The 27,056-nt window shown below is 42.8% G+C and overlaps 1 protein-coding gene across 16 annotated transcripts in view; it reads left to right on the top strand.

Annotated features, from left to right (window-relative positions):
- The window catches only part of WIPF1 (WAS/WASL interacting protein family member 1), a 120,006-nt gene that overhangs the window by 63,686 nt on the left and 29,264 nt on the right, over nt 1–27,056 (top strand). For 5 of the 16 annotated variants that reach the window (XM_056535618.1, XM_056535621.1, XM_056535619.1 and 2 more), the window contains one exon: nt 22,027–22,104. In XM_056535618.1, coding sequence (XP_056391593.1) covers nt 22,060–22,104 — 45 coding nt within the window. In that variant the 5' untranslated portion in view covers nt 22,027–22,059. Of the gene's footprint in view, nt 1–875; nt 983–16,651; nt 16,676–18,795; nt 18,946–19,096; nt 19,152–19,279; nt 19,340–19,407; nt 19,471–19,684; nt 19,979–20,227; nt 20,255–20,291; nt 20,316–20,747; nt 21,246–22,026; nt 22,105–27,056 lie in introns of those variants that run through there. The other 11 variants (XM_056535629.1, XM_056535634.1, XM_056535626.1 and 8 more) reach the window with 11 other exon arrangements.

Genomic DNA, 27,056 nt, shown 5'->3' with positions numbered 1-27,056 from the left:
AGAGGACATTTTTGTGGTGTATCTCATAAATAATGAATGAGGTTGTAGTAGTCTAGGTCAATAATAATATCTCAAAAGAATCTATATTTCTAAATACACCTTGGATACTATGACATTAGCAAAGACAAATGTAAAAGTAATATCAGATGCATTTATGTCGTATTTTAGGTCCATATTATTTATTAAATATATGAGAAATTTCTTACATCATTTGGCAAAAATATTTAAGAAGAAAGGGGGAGATATATCAAAACCTGCGCAGAGGAAACATTGACCAGTTGCCCATAGCAACCAATAAGAGGCCTTTTCAAAAATTAAAGAAGCGATCTGATTGGCTGCTATGTTTTGATAAATCTCTACCAAAATGTATACACAGAATGTTCTGTAAAAAATGTTTGCTAATGTTATTAAGTTCAGTGATCACAGATGGTGTGTGATCCATTCTGCTATTCTGAAGGTATTTGCAGAGTATACGATCCAGCATACTACTCCCATTTCTGACGAAAAATGTACCCTTGCTGTGTTGTAAGAGGGAAAGATCTCATGGAATTACTTAAAGGGGTATTCCGTTTTTTTTTTTTTCCTTTACCAAGTTATAAAACTGTATACTTTGCTTCTGTTACCTCCGTGCGTTGCTTTGTCCTGTTTTCATGCACAGGACCTACACCCTGAATTGCTGTAGTGCAAGTCTTTTTATCTTCCTGTTGTCTCTGATATTTCCCAGCATTCTATGTTACCAGGGGCAATATCTCATAAGTCACATGGTCTCCAGGAGGTGTGGCTACATTGCAGTCGGTGGGTGGATAGCATTACTCCAGGAAGTCCCTTCCACATTACTATCCACCCACCCGCTGCAGCATAGCCACGCCCCCTGGAGACCATGTGAGATGTAGTCTCTGGCTGCATGGAATGCTGGAAAAGGTCAGAGGCAACAGAAGAATAAAAAAAAGTGCATGGAAACAGGACACACCGGTGCACAGAGGTAATAGAAGCGGATTATAAATTGGCATCACAGACTCAAAGGCTGGAGAGATAAAAATCCTGGAATATACCCCTTTAGAGTACCAATCACGATCTAAACTCTCCCTAATCCCCCCCCCCCCATCTGTCCCTGACTCTCACTGACACTGTCCCTGTGTTTCTTTTCATTCAAAACCCCCTCTTTGTACCTGATTTATTGTCTTCTTGGCTGCTCATTCAGCAGTCCTAGTGTGAGGGAGGAGGGGGCGTGGCCGTAATCACAGCACAGCTGGCAGCTCCAAGTCTTCTCCTCTCTGTTTACAACTGCACATGCAGAGAGAAGAAAGATTGGAGCTCAGATAGTAAAATGAATGAGGGCATACAGTAAGGCAGAGTTAGGAATATGCCCTGCTGTGCTATGAGCACAGTGCTGGCTCCTGCCTGTCTGATTGACAGGCAGGGGGCAGCGCTGAGCTTGTCTGTGTCCCGGCTGCAGTCTGAGATTTCGGACTCCAGCACGAGTCTGAAATCTATAAAAAGGGCTTGCGGCCAGGACTGGTAAGGAGATCCCTAGTGGTCATTGTTTCAAAGTGTAAAATAATTTTTTTTAATAACATGCAATTGGAAAGTTATTCTGCATACATATCAAAAAAATTTTTTGATGAAGGGTACCCTTTAAGGCTTCTTTCACATTGCTGTAGCTCCCCAGCCAAAAGCGGCCGTTAGGCTTTTCTTTTTTTGCCTTTAACGGATGTTATCAGGATAGGGCACAACAGGCAACAACGGGTCTCGATGGATCCCATTGACTATAATGGGGTTTGTTGGGTGCCGTTGTTTATAGTGGGAGAAAAAGATGGCACATGCACTAATTTTTCTCCCGCTATTCTCCCCTCATTTTGTAATGGCCGCTGCACTACATGGTCACAACGGCAGTGTGAAAGGGGCCTAAGGGATAAATATACTTCTAAAAGTACACTAAAAGGTATTAAATGGTGCATGTCACTAGGCTGAACAGCAGAGGTTGTCAAAAGAATGGGCCCTTCTATACAAATGCCCAGTGCTCCACACCAGTGGTCCCAACCCAGTCCTCAAGGTCCACCAGCATGTCGTTTTTTTCCAGTTACTCCATTGGAATAGAACAGGTAAAAATACAAATCCTGGACTAAATCATGGGGTTAGGGACATCTGCTCCACATCATACAGACTTCTTGCTCTATATGCACCCTGCATGCACTCATAATACTGCTAATACTGAGAGCTCTTTGCTCCCTTTTAGGTGATTCTCTAGGCTTTTTGCTCCAAATGCAGAAGGAAGCAGATGAAATGGAGAAGAGAGATCTCAGTATTACCAGAATGACGTGGAGTGCACACAGGGGGAGGATAGAACAAGTCTAAGGAGTGAAAGAATGCTTCTGAAGATGACTATCCCATAATGTAGCAGTAGTATCAGATTTTACATGATTACAAAAATGTACTGTGCGGGCCCGCAAGAGCAATGTTACGGGTCTGTACAACATACAATGGATCCACAATACACTTGGGTGTATGCGGCCTAAGAGTTTATTTTGGCTTATGAGCAATCCTGAAAAAATATTTTTTAAGTAAACCACTAGAGCTTCTGTACTTTATAAAGATAAAACTATCCACCTACTTTCTCTTCTTGCCAGTAACTTCAGCTGCCTTTTCCATGATGCCATGTTACTAGTGCTTCATCATAACCGGGGATATTTTGGGCACTGATTGGACAGCTGTTACAAGGAAAAGCGAAATGCAAGTACAGGAGAATATTTATATGTGATTACATGACTTGTGATCTGCCAAATCAAATTCCAAGTCAACAGTGTGTGATGCCATATAGATACACAATAGTGTGTGGTCACATATAGATACACGATAGTGTGTGGTCACATATAGATAGACAATAGTGTCTGGTCACATATAGAGAGACAATAGTGTGTGATCACATATAGATACACGATAGTGTGTGGTCACATATAGATAGACAATAGTGTCTGGTCACATATAGATAGACAATAGTGTCTGGTCACATATAGATACACGATAGTGTGTGGTCACATATAGATAGACAATAGTGTCTGGTCACATATAGATAGACAATAGTGTGTGATCACATATAGATAGACAATAGTGGGTGATCACATATAGATAGACAATAGTGTGTGGTCACATATAGATAGACAATAGTGTGTGGTCACATATAGATAGACAATAGTCTGTGGTCACATATAGATAGACAATAGTGTGTGTTCACATATAGACAGACAATAGTGTGTGGTCACATATAGACAGACAATAGTGTGTGGTCACATATAGATAGACAATAGTGTGTGGTCACATGTAGATAGACAATAGTGTGTGGTCACATATAGATAGACAATAGTGTGTGATCACATATAGATAGACAATAGTGGGTGATCACATATAGATAGACAATAGTGTGTGGTCACATATAGATAGACAATAGTCTGTGGTCACATATAGATAGACAATAGTGTGTGGTCACATATAGATAGACAATAGTGGGTGATCACATATAGATAGACAATAGTGTGTGGTCACATATAGATAGACAATAGTGTGTGGTCACATATAGACAGACAATAGTGTGTGGTCACATATAGACAGACAATAGTGTGTGGTCACATATAGATAGACAATAGTGTGTGGTCACATGTAGATAGACAATAGTCTGTGGTCACATATAGATAGACAATAGTGTGTGGTCATATATAAATAGACAATAGTGTGGTATCACATATAGATAGACAATAGTGTGTGATCACATATAGACAGACAATAGTGTGTGGTCACATATAGACAATAGTGTGTGATAACATATAGACAATAGTGTGTGGTCACATATAGATAGACAATAGTGTGGGATCACATATAGATAGACAATAGTGTGGGATCACATATAGATAGACAATAGTGTGTGACAATAGTGTGTGGTCACATATAGACAGACAATAGTGTGTGGTCACATATAGACAGACAATAGTGTGTGATCACATATAGACAGACAATAGTGTGTGGTCACATATAGACAGACAATAGTGTGTGGTCACATATAGACAGACAACAGTGTGTGGTCACATATAGACAGACAATAGTGTGTGGTCACATATAGACAGACAATAGTGTGTGGTCACATATAGACAGACAATAGTGTGTGATCACATATAGACAGACAATAGTGTGTGGTCACATATAGATAGACAATAGTGTGTGGTCACATATAGATAGACAATAGTGTGTGATCACATATAGATAGACAATAGTGTGTGATCACATATAGATAGACAATAGTGTGTGGTCATATATAGATACACAATAGTGTGTGATCACATATAGACAGACAATAGTGTGTGGTCACATATAGAAAGACAATAGTGTGTGGTCACATATAGATAGACAATAGTGTGTGGTCACATATAGATAGACAATAGTGTGTGGTCACATATAGATAGACAATAGTGTGTGATCACATATAGATAGACAATAGTGTGTGATCACATATATACAGACAATAGTGTGTGATCACATATATACAGACAATAGTGTGTGGTCACATATAGATAGACAATAGTGTGTGATCACATATAGATAGACAATAGTGTGTGATCACATATAGATAGACAATAGTGTGTGATCACATATATACAGACAATAGTGTGTGATCACATATAGACAGACAATAGTGTGTGGTCATATATAGATAGACAATAGTGTGTGGTCACATATAGATAGGTAATAGTGTGTGGTCACATATAGACAGACAATAGTGTGTGGTCACATATAGACAGACAATAGTGTGTGGTCACATATAGATAGACAATAGTGTGTGGTCATATATAGATAGACAATAATGTGTGGTCACATATAGACAGACAATAGTGTGTGGTCACATATAGATAGACAATAGTGTGTGGTCACATATAGACAGACAATAGTGTGTGGTCATATATAGATACACAATAGTGTGTGGTCACATATAGGCAGACAATAGTGTGTGGTCACATATAGACAGACAATAGTGTGTGGTCACATATAGATAGACAATAGTGTGTGATCACATATAGATAGACAATAGTGTGTGGTCACATATAGATAGACAATAGTGTGTGATCACATATAGACAGACAATAGTGTGTGGTCACATATAGACAGACAATAGTGTGTGATCACATATAGATAGACAATAGTGTGTGATCACATATAGATAGACAATAGTGTGTGATCACATATAGACAGACAATATTGGGTGGTCACATATAGATAGACAATAGTGTGTGGTCACATATAGACAGACAATAATGTGTGGTCACATATAGATAGACAATAGTGTGTGATCACATATAGACAGACAATAGTGTGTGGTCACATATAGACAGACAATAGTGTGTGATCACATATAGATAGACAATAGTGTGTGATCACATATAGATAGACAATAGTGTGTGATCACATATAGACAGACAATATTGGGTGGTCACATATAGATAGACAATAGTGTGTGGTCACATATAGACAGACAATAATGTGTGGTCACATATAGATAGACAATAGTGTGTGGTCACATATAGACAGACAATAATGTGTGGTCACATATAGATAGACAATAGTGTGTGGTCACATATAGACAGACAATAGTGTGTGATCACATATAGATAGACAATAGTGTGTGGTCACATATAGACAGACAATAGTGTGTGGTCACATATAGACAGACAATAGTGTGTGGTCACATATAGACAGACAATAGTGTGTGGTCACATATAGAGAGACAATAGAAAACCCTTGTATTACTGAAGTCTGGGAGATATAATGCATTACTGATCTGAAATATCATTTTCTGCATTTATTTGTATCGACTCCAAGTTTTTGCTTCAAAAGACACATCAAAAACTACACTGGCAAAATGTGTCCTTACAGATACACTCGTTACCGATATAAAGCCTCGCCGTTTACATAAGGAAATGCTCCGTGATTTTTATTTCAGCCATCAGACTTAACAATTAGGCAAGTGCTTACTATTTCTGCAGAAGTTACGTTATGTGCTTTTCTGCCACAGTGGTTTCACGCTTACAGAAGTAAAAAATGGGAAGTATCTCTGTATTCTGCTAAGTTGAAAGATAAAGTTTCAGCAGTTTAATAGTTTATTAAAGTTTCTAATGTATTCAGTCACAATGACCTTTCTCCAAGTCGACTAACCATGCCTCCCTAAGGGCCCCCCCAAATGTAAACTGTCACAGCAGAGATCACTGAGACCTGCTAGAGGACTGGAAAGTTATGCACTTAAAGGGGTACTCCGGCAGAAAACTTTTTTTTTTTTATCAACTGGTGCCAGAAAGTTAAACAAATTTGTAAATTACTTCTATTAAAAAATATTAATCCTTCCAGTACTTATAAGCTGCTGAATACTACAGAGGAAATTATTTTCTTTTTGGAACACAAATCTCTCTGCTGAATCATGACCACAGTGCTCTCTGCTGAATCATGACCACAGTGCTCTCTGCTGACATCTCTGTCCATTTTAGGAACTGTCCAGAGTAGGAGAAAATCCCCATAGCAAACATATGCTGCTCTGGACAATTCCTAAAATGGACAGAGATGTCAGCAGAGAGCACTGTGTTCCAAAAAGAAAATAATTTCCTCTGTAGTATTCAGCAGCTAATAAGTACTGGAAGAATTAGGCTAGGTTCAGACTACGGAATTTCCGCCTCCAATTCCGCTTTGAAATTGCAGGCAGAAATTCCGCTTGCTAAAATGTAAAGTATAGGGAATTCGGAATTTGTGAAGCGGAATTTGTGAACAGAAAATCCGCTTGGAAATTTCCGCCTGAAGAATGGCATTGCTCTTTCTTCAGGCAGAAATACTCGCGGAACACATTGCAGTCTATTGGAGAATGCAGTGTCCGCGCGGTCCTAGCGCCGACTGATTCAGTCGGCGCTGGCCGCACTCGGAATCTCCAGGCGGAAATTTTCCGCCCGGAGATTCCGTAGTCTGAACCTAGCCTTAAGATTTTTTTTTATTGCAGTAATTTACAAATCTGTTTAACTTTCTGATTGCCCATCTTATCACAGATAAATAATGCTTATATGTGTAACTTACTAACTCATGCAGATTATTTTAATGTGTCTAGCTTCTGTATTTGGTTCTCCAATCCATCTCTTCTGCTGCTCACTCATTCTGACATCCACTGCTCAGGAAAGGGCGTTCCCGTGGCAAGCACTAAGCCGCCCCTCACTCACCCTGCATTCACTTCCTCCCTGAGTCTGCTGTGCAGTGCTGGGTCTCGTCATTCAATCACTGCAGGCTGCTATGTAACCCATCCTATCTGTTTTCAGACAGGAGTCTCATAGGACAGGAGTGAGCACAAAGAAGTGCTAGTCCTACCCTCAGGTTCTGGATGGTATGGGTACCCCTAGTGGTCTTTTTAATAGGCCATGATTTCTATAAAATAGGACATACATTATTTTTATTTTTTTTAAGTATATTAGAATGGTTAGTGTTTTGCCAAGATGTACAACATATAAAAGGTTTTTGATTCTGACAATGCCCATTTTCTTTTAATGGCTAGAGTTGCAGTTTAGATACAACCTGGAAAACAATTTCACAGATTGATTCTCAGGATCCAGGCTGAAATCAGGACAGGAGCATCTTAGTCATGTAGTCGTGTTATCCAGGATAAGAAAGACAGAGCTAATTTCTGTTTTAAAAAAAAAAAGAAACAGCTCCACACTTATCCTCAGGTTGTGTGTGGTATTGCATCATTTTCTATGTTTTATCTTCTACTTTTATTACCAAAATAGGGACCCAGCAATGTCAGTTGTACTTCAACCTGTTTAGGGTTTGTTTGGCACCAAATGGACCCTAAACAACCATGTGAACTTAGCCTAATAGCTAGAGATTTTTGCTGTATCTATGACTGGGAAGAAGCTTACAGAATCAAAAACCTGCCTCTCACTCTGCTCTGCCTGCAATAAGCACAGCACTTTAGCTCATTTCAGCCATTCTCCCAGAGCAATGTTTCCAAAGAGTGTGTGTCTCCAGCTGTTGCAAAATTTTCTCTCCGGGCATGCTGGGAGTTGTAGTTTTGCAACAGTTGGAGATGCACTCTTTGGAAAACACTGTCCCAGAGAATAATGGAGGAAATATTTGTACAATGCTATTTCACTACTTAGGGAGTCTTAAAGGGGTAGTCCAGTGGTGAAAAACTTATCCCCTATCCTAAGGATAGGGGATAAGTTTGAGATCGCGGGGGTCCGACCACTGGGGCCCCCTGCGTTCTCTCTGTACGGGGCCCCGGCTCTCCGCCGAGATAGCGGGTGTCGACCCCCGCACGAGGCGGCGGCCGACACGCCCCCTCAATACATCTCTATGGTAGAGCCGGAGATTGCCGAAGGCAGCGCTTCGGCTCTGCCATAGAGTTGTATTGAGGGGGCGTGTCGGCCGCCGCCTCGTGCGGAGGTCGACACGCCCCCTTCCAGCGGGCTGTCGGGGCTCCGTACAGGAGATCGCGGGGGGCCCCAGGGGTCGGACCCCCCGCGATCTGAAACTTATCCCCTATCCTTAGGATAGGGGATAAGTTGCTCACCACTGAATCACCACTGGACTACTCCTTTAAGAAAAAAAAACAATTAGGGTGCGTTCACACACTAGTAACTAGCAGCGGGTTTCCAACTGCGGGAAACCCACTGCGAGTTATGCAACCATTCATTTGAATGGGTCCGCAGGCAGTCTGCAAATCTGACACTAATGCGGACTGTCTGTGGACCGATTTCAATAAATGGTAGCGTAACTCGCAGCAGGATAGGAATAGCGTGTGAACGCACCCTTAAAGGGGGTAATCCAGCTAAAAACATTTTTGTCATATCAACTGGCTCCAGAAAGTTTAACAGATTTGTAAATCACTTCTATTAAAAAAAAATCTTAATCCATACAGTCCTTATCAGCTGTTGAAGTTGAGTTGTTCCTTTCTGTCTGACCACAGTACTTTCTGCTGACACCTCTGTCCATGTCAGGAACTGTCCAGAGCAGGAGAGGTTTGCTATGGGGATTTGCTCCTACTCTGGAAAGTTCCTGAGACAGACTGGAGAGAGCACTGTTGTCAGACAGAAAAGAAAAATTTAACAGCTGATAAGTACTGTAAGGATTAAGATTTTTTAATAGAAGTAATTTACAAATCCGTTTAACTTTTTGGAACCAGTTGATATGAAATTTTTTTTTTTAAACTGGAATACCCCTTTATGTTTTCATGAAAATTTCCTGTCGATGAATAATCAAAACAAGGCCAATGTTCCTTCTGAAATGGATTCGGTCACAGCTAATTATTTATGGTTATTTATGGCATTCCACTTCCTTTTGGCGGATTTCACATTGAAAATAGCCGGTATAAAAAAGTAGAAGTTTCTCCTTAACTTTAGACTACAAATTGGCCCAGCAATGACTGATCTGAGGTTCTTCCTCTTTCCTCGTAGAAAACTCTTGGTGAGTGCAGTGGACTCGAAAACTAGCTATAGACACATGCTGCACATTTCATCACCCCTTGTGCTATTTCAGCCCACTGTGGCATTCCAGAGGTTTGCGGGACTTCACAGGACTTTGTGGGACCCACTATATGTTCTGTGACTGGCCGCTCCTGCCCGCAACAACCTCATTACCCCCCGCAATTTTTTAAAATTGGGTCCCGCTGGATCCCAATCTTGATGCAGGGCTCTAGCTCAGACCCCCACAATCATAAGAACACTGTAATCTCCAGTCCAATTTCTCCCTGTTTCAAAATAGTAGTCTGTGAGGGGGTCTCAGAACCCAAACCCTGACCAATCAAAACTTTTGACATGTTTGTATGACATGAAATTTTTATTTTTATTTTTTTTATGACAGTGACACTTTAAGATTCCTTGCAGTAGAATTTTGAAAGATCATAGTTCCACAACAAGTCCTAACATTGCAGATGAATTGCATTTTTTTTTTGATTGCATAAAATATAAACACATATTGCTATAATTGTTTCAGTGTTAAAGGGGTATTCCGGGCAAAAATATTTTATTCCCTATCCAAAGGATAGGGGATAAGATGTCTGATCGCGGGGGGCCCGCTGCTGAGACCCCCCATGATCTCCCTGCAGCACCAGCATTCTACGTCACGTCCCCAGTCCCGGAAACCCGGAGGTTTCCGAAACTGGAGATTCAGCACTCGCATAGAATGCGGGTGCTGCAGGGAAATCGTGGGGGGTCTCAGCAGCGGGCCCCCCGCGATCAGACATCTTATCCCCTATCCTTTGGATAGCAGATAAAATGTTTTTGCCCAGAATACCCCTTTAAAAATCTTGTATGTAAATGTTTAGATTAAAAAAGTTCATCTCAACTGCAAAGTGTGAACCTAAAAAGGGTAAACGATTGGTTCCGTTCTGAGGGTCGTGTTCACTTTGTATTTTTGTTGCATTTAACAGGCAGTGTGAACAGAGTCAATGTTGATGGATTCTCCAGGCTAGCCATGCATAATTTTATTGGAATGATTCTGTGGCTCAAAAAGCTAATTCATTAATAAATAATAGGTTTTCTTTTCTATCATTCACTCATGTCATCACTTTCATGCTGCCCAAACCATGGCAGCATACAACAATGACAGGCTCCCTTATTACAATGGCATATGGGTCACTATGAAACGCTGTAGCATTTTAGAGGAATCACACAGTAGTTATGAGTCCAAGGCTAAACCAGATCATCAGAGTGGTCCCCAGCGGCTTCTCCTCTGCCCTGCTGGACCTGATTGATAGATTTCTCCCTATACCAAAACAGGGAGAAATATATCAATCAAAGAGGGGAAGAAGCTACCAGGGACCACCCATGGGCTGGGGTAGTGAAGCGGTGGCTGGCCCCCTTTTATCCTAGTGAGTTACTCTGGAGCTCATCTCCTCCTGATGTTCAGGTTCCCCTTTTAGGGCTTATGGTGCTCACAGTGAAGCTTTAGAAGGTGGCGAGCTCACGGTTTCCCTTAAAATCCCCTCGGTCACTATTGTAACCTGTATTCTTCATTCCTCATATTACGACCAGCTGTGATTTTGAGCATATTTTTTCTTGGCATCAGGCTGGGGTCTTTTAAGTGGCTGATGGGGTTAGTCTGGTGAGGCTACTATTTTCCCCTTCTAGACCCTGCCTGACTAGTATTGTATTCCCGTAACTGCCATTACTTACTATCGATGATTAATGTGGTGGGGGGGGGGAGGCATTTTGTTGCGAGCTGCTAAGGCACCTTCTTGTGCCTTAGGCTGGGAGAAGCAATTTAAGATCCTCTTCCACTGGTATCACACCCCGAGGTGTCCTCTACCTGCTGGACATGTGGACAAGATGTAGACACTCTGATGAATATCTTCTTGGAATGTAGCCCTCTTACCCAGTACTGTGACAAAGTCTGAGAATTGGTTGAGTCTGTCCTCAGGTTGGTGGTACCCCTGGATCCCAAGGCTTATCATTAAAATCTGTCTCCTTATCCTGGTAGAAGTGTTCACTTGGTAACTTTAGCATATTCTCATTGTCTGATCACTCAGTGTTGGCAACGTGCTGAGGTTTCAGCTGCTGAGTACTGATGGACAGGATTGCAGAGGTCAGGCATCTGGAATACCTTTTGGCCTATGTGGACCAGAGCACTGAAAGCTTCAGCACCATATGGCTACTCTGAGATGACCATATATAGGGGGCTTCATAGGCAACTGTTGTTGTACTGGGTTGGTGGTTTGGGGTTGGCGTTACCTCTTTTCTTTCATTCTCTTTTTTCTTTCTTTTTCTTAGTCTTTCCTTATGTTGTCTTGGTGTGCTGTTATGTGGTGTCTTTCTGTCGTACTCTTTTTCCTTAATAGTTTTCTGCCTACTAATTTTAAATACAGAGTTCCTGCTTTAATGATTCCCATATTTAGAACCAAGGCCTGCTAATGTTGTACTGCCACTCCTTTCTACCTACTGTTCTGCTGTTATTGAGGCATCATCAGTGGTTAGGGCTTATCAGCTAGTCTCTTTTCCTTATGCCATATTTCTTTTCATTATCATACATTTTCCCTTGGGCTTTATGAGTGGACCGTAATAGTGCAACTCATAACATATGCCGGTACTTTGGGCTATATGCCGGTACTTTGGGCTATGACCCTTCTGTTGTATATTTACGAAAAACTGGTGATGAGGGACGGAGGCTCGTGACGTCACGGTCATGCACCGCTCCTGATGTCATGACCATGCCCCCTCAATGCAAGTCTATAGACTTACATTGAGGAGGGGTGGTTGTGATGTCACGAGTCTACGGCTCTGCACCCGACACGAAACGAACGCCGGGTGCAGCAGGAAGATCGCGGGGGTCCCGCCGATGGGGATAGGGGATAAGATCTCTAAGGGCGGAGTACCCCTTTAAGGACATCGGGCATACACGAACGCCCTAGTCCCGCTCCCGCTGTATGAAAGAGGACAATTTTAAGGCATACACATTTTTGTATAAAAAGTTATAATTTTTAAAAGTAGTAAAATTGATTTTAGTAAAGTTGATGAAAAAAGGTACAATTGGTGGTGCAAAAAACGAGCCCTCATGTGAGTCTGCAGGTGAAAAATGGAGGTGACATGGCTGTTAGAAGTTGAGGAGGCAAGAACGAAAGTAAAAAAAAAAAAAAAAGATGTCCTTAAAGGGTTAATTCTCCAGTATACAAAAATTCATCATTGGGTGCCCGAAGTCAGTACAGATTAATGCCAGCTGCAGGCTCGGTGCTCAGTGACTGGATTAAGTAACATGCTCAACCTTAAAAACAACTGGCTGAGTAACCCCGAATGAACTTCAGGACAGATGTGCTGACCATTACCTACTAATACCCATGGGGCATGAAATTGCTTGCAACAGAGTTTATGATCCTTTGAATAATATTTAGCTACGTGCTATTTTTTTGTTCCTATGCAACAATTTTAACTCTTACAAAGCCATTTTGAGATAAACCAGTAGAAAATCTGATAATAAGAAAAGACATAAAAATTTAATTCCGCTCTGTTGCTCGGAAAATCTAAAGCCGGCACAGGATGTCATCCCACATTCTTGTAAAGTAATTGCAAATATATACGGCTATTAGGGAATTTGCTGTGCAAGAACCCCTTATCCCTAATAAATATCATCACAAGGAGAAAAGATTTTATTACCTTACAATAAAGAACAATGCACACACAACAATACCTAAAGTCTAGTGTCAGTGGTAGGAAAGAAAAAAAATATTAATGTGAGCAGTAGTTGCTCTAGACCAGTGTTTCTCAACCCAGTTGCCTCCAGCTGTTGCAAAACTACACCTCCCAGCATGCCCGGACAGCTGTTGGCTGTCCAGGCATGCTGGGAGTTGTAGTTTTGCAACAGCTGGAGCCACCCTGCTTGGGAAACACTGCTCTAGAGAATGCCTAGTAACATATTAAAGACTGAAACTATATTTTATGTATGTATTTGCTACAAAGTTTATTTAATTCCCTTTTAAGTACATTATTATATTGGCAGCCCTCTTGCCTGAGCGTCTTTTATCAATATTTAGAAATACAGTAAGTGAAATAGGAATTGAACACATCATCATTTATCTCACTAATAATATTTCCAAAGGTGCTATTGACATGAAACAACCCAAGTAACCATAAATACAAAAAAAAACAATGACACAGGTGGAAAAAAGTATTGTACACATGAATAAAGTTAGCTGCAAAAGGGCATGGAAAGCCAGGACAACAGCTGAAATCTATCAGTAATTAAAAATCACTTCAGCCCCTTGTCAGTGCAAATTAATATCAGCTGGTTCAGTCCCAACTGATGGCTATAAAAAGATTCCCTTGCCAAGGTGTCACACAAGACACATCTCATAATGGGTAAAAGCAAAGAGACGCCTCAATACCTTTACAATCTAATTGTTGCAAAACATAACAATGGTGTTACAGGCCTTTTTCTAAGCTTCTGATTGTTCCAGTGAGCACTGTTAGGGCCATAATACAGAAGTGGAGAGGAAATGATTCCATTTGCCTGGACCAGGTGGAGAGCTTCAAAAATACCTAGAATTAGCAGGTACTGTTGTCTCAAAGAAACACTATTGAGTGAGAAAAATGGTGACATTGGGGGGACCACTGTGGCCACTGCTGGAGATAATGGAGCGCCCCGTGGGGGGGGGGGGGGGGGGGGAATGGCACTGCTCGAGAGAAGGGAGCGCTCCGTGTCTATGACAGTGTGAGCGGGTGGGCGGGCCTGTGACTGCACATCCAGGAGGGGGGCCTCTTGCCTGATGTGAAAAATTCTGTGTCTTGAAGAGAACTGTATCCTGAACAGCTGCGGCTAGCTGCTTTAGCATGGGGCTAAAGGGCCAGCTGCTTTGGGCCCCCAGGAATGACAGGGCCCAGGGCAGCTGCCCCTTTTGCCCCACATTAAAGACGGCCCTGGCTTTACAGCAAGCTCCGGGAATAAAGGACCAATATTCCGGTGGGGACCCTATGTACTTGTATAGGGAAGTTAACTAAGTAGGCTGAAGTCGTGGTGCCAGATACCACAGGACACCTTCAGAGGCTTTGTGGAGTCCACAGGGTCACAGATTTTTGGGTAGTATTTAGGGCACCTATACAATATTACTCCGGTAGTTTTAATTGTAATGTCCATTTTTGTGTTTTTGCATTTTTCTGCTTTATGTCCTGTTCAGACATTGTTTTTTGTGTCTGAAAAGTTTCTGTGCTAATTCTCCCTGGCTTGGGAAGAGTTAACCCTGCAGCACTGAGAGGATATTTAAGGCCTCTTCAGGTGCTGCTTTCTGCTGGTAATTAGACCTGTACCATGTCTTGATTATTATGCACCTTAGCTATGTTTGTTTGAACACATGTCCTAACCATGGTTATTTGTCCCTGTTTGATATAAAGATTTTAGCTTGCTTTGTTTTAGTACATTTGTCTTGTTTTAGTATTTATGTATGTTCGTTCTGCATTTTACCTTGATATATCTTAGTATGTGTTCACAATGTGCGTTATGTCAGTCCTGTTCTGCCCTTTTGATCCTGCTACTCCAAGGATAGAATCCTGTTCTGAGCCTTGGGCTAATCAGTCTATCTAGGAGTGAGTGAGTCTTGTGTATGTTCCCGTGTTTGCTTGTATTTAGTATTTCTGTTTTCCTCCTAGACTAGTATTCTGATCAATCTGTGGAGAGTGCCCACTGGTAGGAGTCTATTTGACTTTGATATTGATGTCCCTTGGGGTGGGGTGTCTAGTGTGAACGGTGCCCTTGATTTCCTGACCCGTTTTATGTTAGTATGCTATATCCTGCCTTGTTTGTATTTGTTCATGATCACTGATCTATAGTGTCCTCTGTACATTAACACTGATCTGTGTCCTCTGAACATGTATCTGTTTGTTGCTTTGTAGTATTCCGGTTATATTCCTGACTTGTCCCCGACATCTACAGTTCTGTTTGTTTTGTTTGACTTTGAGGCCCATGCACTAGCGCTAAGAAGGGACCGGCTCCAAGTTGTCGATCCGCTGTTTAGGGTGGATGGGCAAGTAGGCAGGGAGAGATGTCTTAGAGACAGCTTAGGGCTCAATTCTGCCCCTCGTTCATGACATTTATATTAGGTGATCATTGTAAGTGCATTGCATAGTCTGATGGGTGGTACAAATATATGAAGTACAGACCATAAATCAACTGACACTATAACAGAATGTCTGACTGTAGATTACAGATGGGCTAAATGACCATATGGCATGGAAGTACATCCAGAAGTAAGGTTAATTATTACTTTACCTCTGTGGTATTTAGCTATTATAGTTATACAGTTAAATCATGTAAAATATTTCTGACTGTAAATGTAGTTCATTGTATCTTTTAGTGGTACTACAAAGCTGATATTAGGATTATGTTGTTACAAAGCATATTAAACTAACATGAAAAATGTAAATTAAATATAAATGAACCATTTTTCACGACTTGCAAAATTCTTTTCTTCGGTTCCCATCAAACTATAACCAAGCAGTTGTGCAATATTCTAAAAGTCGCACATAACTCAACAAAAGAAGCATTATTTGATCCATGTTGTATGGGATACCACTGTCCTTGTGTCTTATGTGGATATTCTCCAACAGATGCTGCATTGGGTCACAGTAGGATTGTGCCATATTTTTTAGTAACTTCTGCTCCACACTGCTGAATGCTAGGATTGTTACTGGAGAGTGACTGAACTTGAAGAGGCCTATTAATCTCGGCATTCCTCTTTCTGACTATATTCACAAACACTGCTGCACAGACAATGACCCTCTATTAAAGGAATTATACTTCCATTTGTTTCATTTATGGTAACATATGACTTATATACTTTAAATATGCATGTCAGAAAGTACCCAATAACACAGCCCAAACCACAATACTAAGCCATGGGTAGACTTTCCTTCACCAGGAGCAACAGCTCTGTTGGCTTCACTAATCATGTACTTAACTATCATGTTTAAAGGGGTTGTCTAGCCCCAGAAAAAAAATGGCTCAGGTGACTTGAAAACCAAAACGTTATACTCACCTACGCTCTGATTTCCCCCTGAAGGTACCAATCCGACCTTTCCCATGCTTAAAAAACCAAAGGATCTGCCCACTCACTGGAACAACGCAGCAGCAGTGAGCACCGGGGACTAGGTGATGTCAGATCGGCAGCTGCATTGGGAATGGGCAGGTACATTGCTTAAACAAATAACCTGTAAAAGCAGTCTGATGATTGCTCATGTAGGGGGGAGCGGGGGGGGGGGGGATAGGTCAAAAGTGTTATTAATAAACATATTGAAAAGAAGTGAGCCCAGTACAGTTGCTAACCCGTTTACATATATCCTCCCCTAGTTATGTACTAACCTTTTGTGAACAGTTTCAGGTGCCTTAGAACAGTGTTTCCCAACCTTTTCGGGTCGGGGCACACCTCGTAAAAAAAAAAATTTACGCGGGGCACCGCTACCGAAGTTGACGAGCAAAAAAAAACAAATAGAAACGTAATGCACTATATCTATTTATCAGTGGGTATGTAGTTTAAAGTGCTGCTTTATACAGCAACTCACAAATGACGTCTTCTCTAATTTGCATCGTTGCCTTCTCTTCTCCATCTGGTCCGGGCCATCATCACAATTTCTTCCATACACAATTCTTCACCGCTAAACCTGCAAAACAAACCTATTAGGCTCCGCACTTTTTTTTACATGGGTGACAGAGGGGTGTAGAAGAGTGTACATGGATGACAGAGGGGTGGGGATGGGTGTAGAGGAGTGTACATGGATGAAAGAGGGGTGTAAAGGGGTGTACATGGGTGACAAAGGGGTGTAGAGGAGTGTACAGAGGGGTGTAGAGGAGTGTACAGAGGGGTGCAGAAAAGTGTACATGGGAACAGATGGGTGTACATGGGTGACAGATGGGTGTAGAGGAGTGTACATGGGTGACAGATGGGTGTAGAGGAGAGTACATGGGTGACAGATGGGTATAGAGGAGTGTACATGGGTGACAGATGGGTGTACATGGGTGACAGAGGGGTGTAGAGGAGTGTACATGGGTGACAGATGGGTGTAGAGGAGTGTACATGGCTGACCGAGAGGTGTAAATGAGTGTACATGGGTGACAGAGGGGTGTAGAAGAGTGTACATGGGTAACAGAGGGGTGTAGAAGAGTGTACAGAGGGGTGTAGAGGAGTGTACATGGGTGACAGAGGGGTGTATAGGAGTGTACATGGGTGACAGAGGGGTGCAGAGGAGTGTATATTGGTGACAGAGTGTTGTAGAGAAGTGTACATTGGTGACAGAGAGCTATAGAGGAGTGTACATGGGTGACATAGATGTGGTCAGAGGGGTGGACAATGGAGGGTGAACATGGGTGACAGGGATGTACAGGGGTGACAGAGGGTTGGATGGGGGGGTGGACATGGATTATAGGAGGGTAGACATGGGAGACAGGGGGTCAGAGGGGTGGACAAGGGGGTAAAAGAGGGACAGGAGTGACAGAGAGGGGTGGACTGGGGTGACAAAGGGACAGATGGGTGAACAGGAGGGTGGACATGGGTGACAGGGTAGACTACAGGGGTAGACGGGGGGGTAAACAAGAGTGACAGGGATGGACAGGGGAGTGGACAAGGCGGACATGGATGACAGGAGGGTGGACATGGGTGAGGGGGGGGTGGACATGGGTGACGGGGATGATAAGAGGATGGACATGTGTGAGGGGGGGTGGACATGAGTGACAGGGGGGGTGGACATGGGTGACAAGGACGACAGGAGGGTGAACATGGGTGACAGGGGGTGGACCTGGGTGACGGGGGGTGGACATGGGTGGATGGGGGGGGTTGACATGTGTGACGGGGGGGTGGACATGGGTGATGGGGGGGTGGACATGGGTGATGGGGGGTGGACATGGGTGACTGGGATGGACAGGGAGGTGGACAAGGCGGACATGGATGACAGAGGGGGTGGACATGAGTGACGGGGGGGGGGGGTAGAGGGTGGACCTGGGTGACGGTGGTGGTGGTGGGGGGTGTTTGGACAGGGTTGAGAAGGGTTAACATAGGGGTGAAAAGGGTACGGTACCTTAAGCAAGTTGGCCCGCGCAGCTTGCAGTTCCATGGCAGGCACGGGAGTCCAGCGCAGATGCAGCTCGTTCCGCCCCAGGGCACCATTTTGCACACAAGTCTGCCTCGGCACCGCGGTTGGGAATCACTGTCTTAGAAGAGTCTAATAAACATCCACAGCTTAAGAAGAACAATTCAACTTTCTCTGTAGTATACAGCAGCTGATAAGTACTGGATAGCATAGTGCGCGATACGGCCGTCGCCTGTTGCTTCCCCATGCTCACGCAGCCCTCCGCTGAGCACCACAGAATGGACATTTCCCTAATGTGAAGCCGGAGGAAAGTTTTACGTGTGATTTATGTCCTATACATTTGTTGGACTTTGGTGTCAAGATCTCTTTCTTAGAGGTACTGCTCAGATGATAATAATGACATTAATTATCTGATTTCAGAATAATTTGGAATATATATATATATATATATATATATAAGAGATGTAGAAGCTAAACTGCACATTGGATATTTATAGCTGCTGGAGGTAAACTTGGTTAGTGCTACAGGCGAGAGGTGTGAGGACACTGCTGGTGCTACGTGCCATGTATCCCCTTCTCTCGGTAGGCCAGAGCCGTATCATCTCAGTTCCTGTAGTTCAGTGGTCTCCAACCTGCGGACCTCCAGATGTTGCAAAACTACAACTCCCAGCATGCCCGGACAGCCAACGGCTGTCCGGGCATGCTGGGAGTTGTAGTTTTGAAACATCTGGAGGTCCGCAGGTTGAAAACCACTGCTGTAGTTGAAATGAGTATGCATTTGAGAAACAGGATGACTGTGGGTTTGCACTGAACACTAACCTTCCTGTCATAGCACCATTTTTTATTTTTACAGGAAGCTGGCATGTGTGACGGGAAGCATTAGACATACAATTTATTTATGGTATCTGCATTTTCACTCCTTTTACGCTTGTACACATTGGGGGAGATTTATCAAAACCTGCGCAGAGGCAAAGTTGCCCAGTTGCCTATAGCAACCAATCACATCGCTTCTTTCATTTTTCACAGGCCTTGTTAGGAATGTAAGAAGCAAGCTGATTGGTTGCTATGGGCAACTGGGCAACTTTGACTCTACACAGGTTTTGATAAATCTCCCCCATTGGCCCTCATATACTATTGCAAACCCGACATGTTTTGGGTTGCGCGCCAGATTCTGTCGCATTGCGTCAGAAATTCTGCCTGTGCCAGAATTTGCCCTAGAATTTCCGCCAGAATTGAAAAAACCCCGACTAACTCTCCATTTTGCTAAGAAAACCCAGGGCGTGGCCTCCGGGGAAAGGGGCGTGGCCTTAGGAAAGTGGCGCGTTCCTGACATTTTCCCAAAAACCCAACATATTTACTAAGGTTTCCACAGAAAATGTGGTGGATTTGAGCTGAGGAAAACCCGACAGGTCAGAACATGTGAAAAAAAAAAGCTAAATGTAGGGAAAGTGGAAAATGTAGGGAAACCTTAGTAAATACCGTGGAAAATAAATAAAACCCACAAAGAAACCTACACAAACACTCTTAGGGGGAAATTTATCAAAACCTGTCCAGGGGAAAAGTTGCCCAGTTGCCCATAGCAACCAATCAGCTCGCTTCTTTCATTTTTAACAAGGCCTCTGCAAAATGAAAGAAGCAATCTGATTGGTTGCTATGGGCAACTGGGCACATTTTCTTCTGCTCAGGTTTTGATAAATCTCCCCCTTAGTACATAAGGGCCAAAATACTATTTGTACACATGGGGGGGTATTTATCAATTTTGCCTGTTGACTGTTTCCTTTTACCCTTTTTTTTTCCACTTGGTTTTCGTGGACATGCACCAAATTTATCATTTGGTGCAAGTTGTTAGTAATTTAGGCTCAAATGTTGAAATCAGCTGTTCACAGCGCCTTTTACACAGAACTTACCCCCACAGAGGACGCGTATTTTACCCTGTAGAGCAGCCATTTCGGAGTCCCTCCTGCAGTATATCAGCAAGCGACATGAGTTATTTTCTTTTGTGGGGTTTATAGCCGCCATGTGAAATGGATTTTATTTTCAACTTGGGTAGTTTTTTTTTTTTTTGTTACTTTAGTGCAGTGGTCTTCAACCTGGGGACCTCCAGATGTTGTAAAACTACAATTCCCAGCATGCCCGGACAGCCGTTGGCTGTCCGGGCATGCTGGGAGTTGTAGTTTTGCAACATCTGGAGGTCCGCAGGTTGGAGACCACTGCTTTAGTGCTTCCCTTTCCTGAACCTGTGTGGCCATGTCCAATGCTGGCTCAACGGAGGGTGAAGGTTCCTCAGAGACAACTATGTCGCAGGATAGTATTGCGCAGCCCCAGAGGAGTCGCTGCTTTCACCAAAAAGTTTTTTAAATGTATTTTGACGCCTTTACATTTTCTGATATTGCTAAGTGTGTTTTCCATGTGCAAGATTTCTTGGCGGGGATTTGCGCCAAAAAAAACGGGATTTGCACCAAAATTGCGCCAAAGATCGATTGGCGCAATTGATGAATTACTGACTAAAGTTGAAATCACACACAGGACCGTGTGATTTTGAGAAAGTTGTAAAAATGACAGTGGAGAAGATGCGCCAAAAGTCACTGCGCCAAAGTATTGCACCAAAGTTACGTGAAAAAAAAAAACACATAAATCCTTTGATAAATACCCCCCATTGAAGGATACAATAATGAGGTACAATATTTTTTTCTAAAATGGAGCAATACAGTACTTTCTATGGGAAAATAGTTTAGTAAAGAGGTGCACATTATGGAGTAACTAATTGCCTGGCTAGCTCAGTCGGCATAGCAAGAGACACTTAGGCTAGGTTCACACTATGGAATTTCTGCCTGCAATTCCGCTTCAGAAATTCTGCTTGCTAAAATGTACAAGCTAGTGAATGGGTTTTCCGTTCACCAATTCACACTTTGCAATTTTTGAAGCAGAATTTGTGAACGGAAAATCCGCTTTAAAATATGCTGGTGCTCTTTCTTCAGGCGGATATCCTCGCGGAACACATTGCAATCTATTGGGGACTGCAATGTCCGCGCGGTCCTAGCACTGACTGATTCAGCCGCACTCGTAATCTCTAGACCAAAATTTTCGGGCCGGCAGCAGTGGCGTCCGGAACACAGGAGCGTGGAGCTCCCATTTTCGTGGCGACACACCACGCGCCCCTCCATTCATGTCTATGGAAGGGGGCAAGATGGTTAGTATGTAGCCGTCACGCCTCCTCCCATAGACCTGAATGGAGGGGGTGCAGTGGCTGTAGTCGCCAGTCATCCGGCACAGAGTGGAGCTCGCTCCGTGCACGGATGACCGAAGTGCCGCGCTTCTGATAGGGGATAAGATGTGTTGCGTCGGAGTACCCCTTTAAATATGCAAAAAAAAAAAATTATAAAAACCAGCTATTTACTGAATCAAAATTTCAATATCGTCATTGGTGCCTGTAACTACACTTTCTTATTATTTGCAGGTCCTGGAGACGGTACAGTGAACCCAGCTGAAGATGCCTGGCCCCCCTCCCCCACCGCCTCCTCCTACACTTACCCTGGTAGGCTTTTAAAGAACATCTCCAATCACACAGATATACAAAGTACAGTTAGTAATATTGTATTTATGCATCATTTGTGGCCTTGATATCCAGGACCATGAAACTTCATGGCTTATTTTCGGAGCAAGCCTTAAAGGGGTACTCCACTGGAAAACATTTTTGTTTATTTATCTAATGCCAGAAAGTTAAACAGATTTGTAAATTACTCATATTTAGAAATCTTAATCCTTCTAGTACTTATCAGCTGCTGTATGCTCTACAGGAAGTTCTTTTCTTTTTGAATTTCCTTAATGTATGACCACAGTGCCCTCTGCTGACACCTCTGTCCATGTCAGAAACTGCCCAGAGCAGGATATGTTTGCTATGGGGATTTGCTCCTACTCTGGACAGTTCCTGACGTGGACAGAGGTGTCAGCAGAGAACACTGTGATCAGACAGAAGGGAAATTCAAAAATAAAAGAACTTCCAGTGGAGCATACAGCAGCTGATAAGTACTAGAAGAATTAAGATTTTTAAACAGAAGTAATTTACAAATCTGTTTAACTTTCTGGCACCAGTTAATTAAAAAAAATAATAAAGTTTTCCAGCGGAGTACCCCTTTAAGGCAATGTTTACCAACCAGAGTGCCTCCGCCTGTTGCAAAACTACAACTCCCAGCATGCCCAGACAGCCTTTGGGTATGTTGACACAGTGTAAAATTTTGCTGACGTGTTTTATTTTTATGTGTGCATTTTCATCAGTAACTTGCGCTGCGGAATCTGTAGGCGCTATATAAATAAAATTATTATTATTATTAATAAAATGTATCTGCAAGCAAATTGTGTGGTTTAGAGCACATGCATGAATTTACGCTGTTAGGCCGACATTTATAATTGTCTATAGATTGTTTTTTGTGTCTAGAAAAGGTGCAAAAAAAGGCGCAAACAGGGTTTATTTGCGCCTTTTTTGCGCCTTTTGGTTTACACATTTCTGCTGAATTTGAGTTGCAATCCACTGATTTTGGCAATACACATGATATGGAAGAGTTTTATGAACTGCGCCTTTTTGTGAAAAGGCGCAAAAAAGGCACAAAGAACACTGAAAAGTCTCTAAAGTACACAGCCCAGACTTAGCACTTTTCCAGAACCCTTTCCTGCTATCTGGTGCAGCCATATGACAGATAATAAAACTACAGACTTTATTTATAATAATCGGAATCTCCTTGTGGATGCTTGAATTTATTGCACCATGTTTTCTAGACCTTCTAGTCCAGTGGTCTTCAACCTGTGGCCCTCCAGATGTTGCAAAACTACAATTCCTAGCATGCCGTTGCCTGTCCGGGCATGCTGGGAGTTGTAGTTTTGCAACATCTGGAGGGCCACAGATTGAAGACCGCTGTTCTAATCCATCATGTTCTATAGTAGACATTATGATGATGATTAATTATATATTATTGAATTATTTATAATAATTAATTATTATGGGGGAGATTTATCAAAACCTGTGCAGAGGAAAACTTGCCCAGTTGTCCATAGCAACCAATCAGCTCGCTGCTTTCATTTTTATGAAGGCCTGTGAAAAATGAAAGCAGCAATCTGATTGGTTGCTATGGACAACTGGGCAAGTTTTCCTCTGCACAGGTAACCTTTTTCTTGCTTACTCTGGGCACACAAAAAGTTGCACGTGCACCTAAGCACTTTTTTGTGTGACTTTTGTGGGTAAGCAGTTTTCACTTTGCAGTGGTCACGAATTTATGATGTGCGAAAGTCAAAAAAAAAAAAGTTGCAAACCCCCTTTCAAAAAGTCACAAGTCTGACCTAGAGTACAAAACTCCTGTACGTGAGCAAATTTAAAAAGTCACAAAAAAAAGTCTCACAAAAGTCTCCAAATGTATCAACCCCCTGTGATAGTATGATAAATATGTAGCCCATTAGCAAAGCTACAGCAAAAAAAAAAATGCCTTCAGAACTTGCTTACCAAAGCAAACAATGATAAATGTCCACCCATAGTCCCCTTATTTTCCCTTTTTTATTGCATGCCATTTGATCAATAGACCCCTGCTGGTGGCTTAAAGGGGTACTCCGCCCCTAGACATCTTATCCCCTATCCAAAGGATAGGGGATAAGATGTCAGATCGCCGGGGTCCCGATGCTGGGGACCCCGGGGATCGCTGCTGCAGCACCGCGCTATCATTACTGCGCAGAGCAAGTTCGCTCTGTGCGTAATGACGGGCGATACAGGGGCCAAAGCATCGTTACGTCATGGCTCCGCCCCTCGTGACGTCACGGTCCGCCCCCGTCAATACAAGTTTATGGGAGGGGGCGTGGTGGTCGTCACGCCCTCTGCCATAGACTTGCATTAAGGGGACGGGCCATGATGTCATGAGGGGCGGAGCCATGACGTAACGATGCTTTGGCCCCTGTATCGCCCGTCATTACGCACAGAGCGAACTCGCTCTGCGCAGTAATGATAGCGGGGTGCTGCAGCAGCGATCCCCGGGGTCCCCAGCTGAGGGACCGCGGCGATCTAACATCTTATCCCCTATCCTTTGGATAGGGGATAAGATGCCAGGGGCAGAGTACCCCTTTAAAGGAGATCTGTGGTGCAATATAACTTATCCCCTATCAGAAGGATAGGGGATAAGTTATAGATCGCGGGGGGTCGGAGCGATGGGGCCCCCGGGATCTCCTGGACGGGGCCTCAGCAGTATGCTGGAAAGGGGGCATTCCGTCCCCGCATGACGCGGTGGCCGACACGACCCCTCCATGTACCCATAGAGATACATGGAGGGGCGCATCTGCCGCGGCTTTCTGCTGGGGACAAAACTTCACTTCCTGCAGACTGCCGCGGCCCCGTCCAGGAGATCCCAGGGGGCCCCAGCACTCGGACCCCCCGCGATCTATAACTTATCTCCTATCCTTTGGATAGGGGATACATTATTTTGCGCTGGAGTACTCCTTTAAGTAACTACAATAAAAGAAAAAGGCATACAAGAGTACATGTGAGGTTGTGTTAATACCACTTTTTGTGTTTCCTTTTTTTTTTTTTTGCTGTATAGCAGCAATCAAGCCCCCTCCCATAGGCTTGCATTAAGGGGCGGAGCGTGACATCACACGGAGGGCGGAGACGTGGCGTCTTAATCCTTTCAGTACTTATGAGCTTCTGAAGTTAAAGGGGTACTCCGGTAAAAAACTTTTTTCTTTTAAATCAACTGGTCGCAGAAAGTTAAACAGATTTGTAAATGACTTCTATTAAATAATCTTAATCCTTTCAGTACTTATGAGCTTCTGAAGTTAAGGTTGTTCTTTTCTGTCTAATTGCTCTCTGATGACAACTGTCTCGAGAAACGCCCAGTTTAGAAGAGGTTTGCTATGGGGATTTGCTTCTAAACTGGGCGTTTCCCGAGACAGGTGTCATCAGAGAGCACTTAGACAGAAAAGAACAACCTTAACCCCTTCATGACCCAGGGTTTTTCCATTTTTGCACTTTCGTTTTTTCCTCCTTACCTTTAAAAAACCATAACTCTTTCAATTTTGCACCTAAAAATCCATATGATGGCTTATTTTTTGCACCACCAATTCTACTTTGCAGTGACATTTTTAGTAGTCATTTTACCCAAAAATCTACAGAGAAACGGAAAAAAAATTCATTATGCGACAAAATTGAAGAAAAAACACAATTTTGTAACTTTTGGGGGCTTCCGTTTCTACACGGTACATTTTTCGGTAAAAATGACACTCTCTCTTTATTCTGTAGGTCCATACGGTTAAAATGATCCCCTACTTATATAGGTTTGTTTTTATTGTACTTCTGGAAAAAATCATAACTACATGCAGGAAAATTTATATGTTTAAAATTGTCATCTTCTGATCCCTATAACTTTTTTTTTTTCTGCATATGGGACAGTATGAGGGCTCATTTTTTGCGTCGTGATCTGAAGTTTTTAGCGATACCATTTTTGTAATGATTGGACTTTTTGACCGTACGGTTTAATTAATGATATATTTTTATAATTCGGACATTTCCGCACGCGAGGATACCACATATGTTTATTTTTATTTACACAGTTTTTTTTAAAAATAAGGAAAAGGGGGGTGATTCAAACTTTTATTAGGGAAGGGGTTAAATGATCTTTATTCACTTTTTTTTCACTTTTTTTTTCGCAATGTTATAGCTCCCATAGGGACCTATAACACTGCACACACTGATCTTTCACATTGATCACTGGTTTCTCATAGGAAACCAGTGATCAATGATTCTGCCGCTTGACTGCTCATGCCTGGATCTCAGGCACTGAGCAGTCATTCGGCGATCGGACAGCGAGGAGGCAGGTAGGGATCCTCCTGCTGTCATGTAAGCTGTTCGGGATGCCGCGATTTTGCCGCAGCGATCCCGAGCAGCTCCCTGAGCTAACCGGCATTAGATTACTCTCACTTTAGATGCGGCATTCAACTTTGAACGCCGCATCTAAAGGGTTAATAGCACGCGGCACTGCGATCACTGCCGCGCGCTATTAGCCACGGGTCCTGGCCGTTGCTAGGTGCCGGGCCCGACCCGCTATGACGAGGGGCCACGCCGTGGCCCCACGTTATAGAATGGGAGCCGACCCATGACATACATGTATGCCATAGGTCGGGAAGGGGTTAAAGGGGTACTCCGGTGAAAACCTTTTTTCTTTTAAATCAACTGGTGGCAGAAAGTTAAACATATTTGTAAATTACTTCTATTGAAAAATATTCATCTTTCCTGTACTTATTAGCTGCTGAATACTACAGAGGAAATTCTTTTTTTTTTGGAATGACATCACGAGCACAGTGCTCTCTGCTGATGTTATTATAATAATAATAACACTTTATTTATTGTTGTCCTTAATGGGATTTGAACCCAAGTCCCCAGCACTGCAAGGCAGCGGTGCTAACCACTGATCCACCATGCTGCCCTTAGCATACATCTGCTATGCATGGTTGCTGAAA

This window comes from Hyla sarda, chromosome 8, assembly GCF_029499605.1.
Source record: "Hyla sarda isolate aHylSar1 chromosome 8, aHylSar1.hap1, whole genome shotgun sequence".
NCBI classification, from domain to species: domain Eukaryota; kingdom Metazoa; phylum Chordata; class Amphibia; order Anura; family Hylidae; genus Hyla; species Hyla sarda.
Note: the sequence above shows the minus strand (reverse complement) of the source record. Positions and strands in the feature narration are given on the sequence as shown.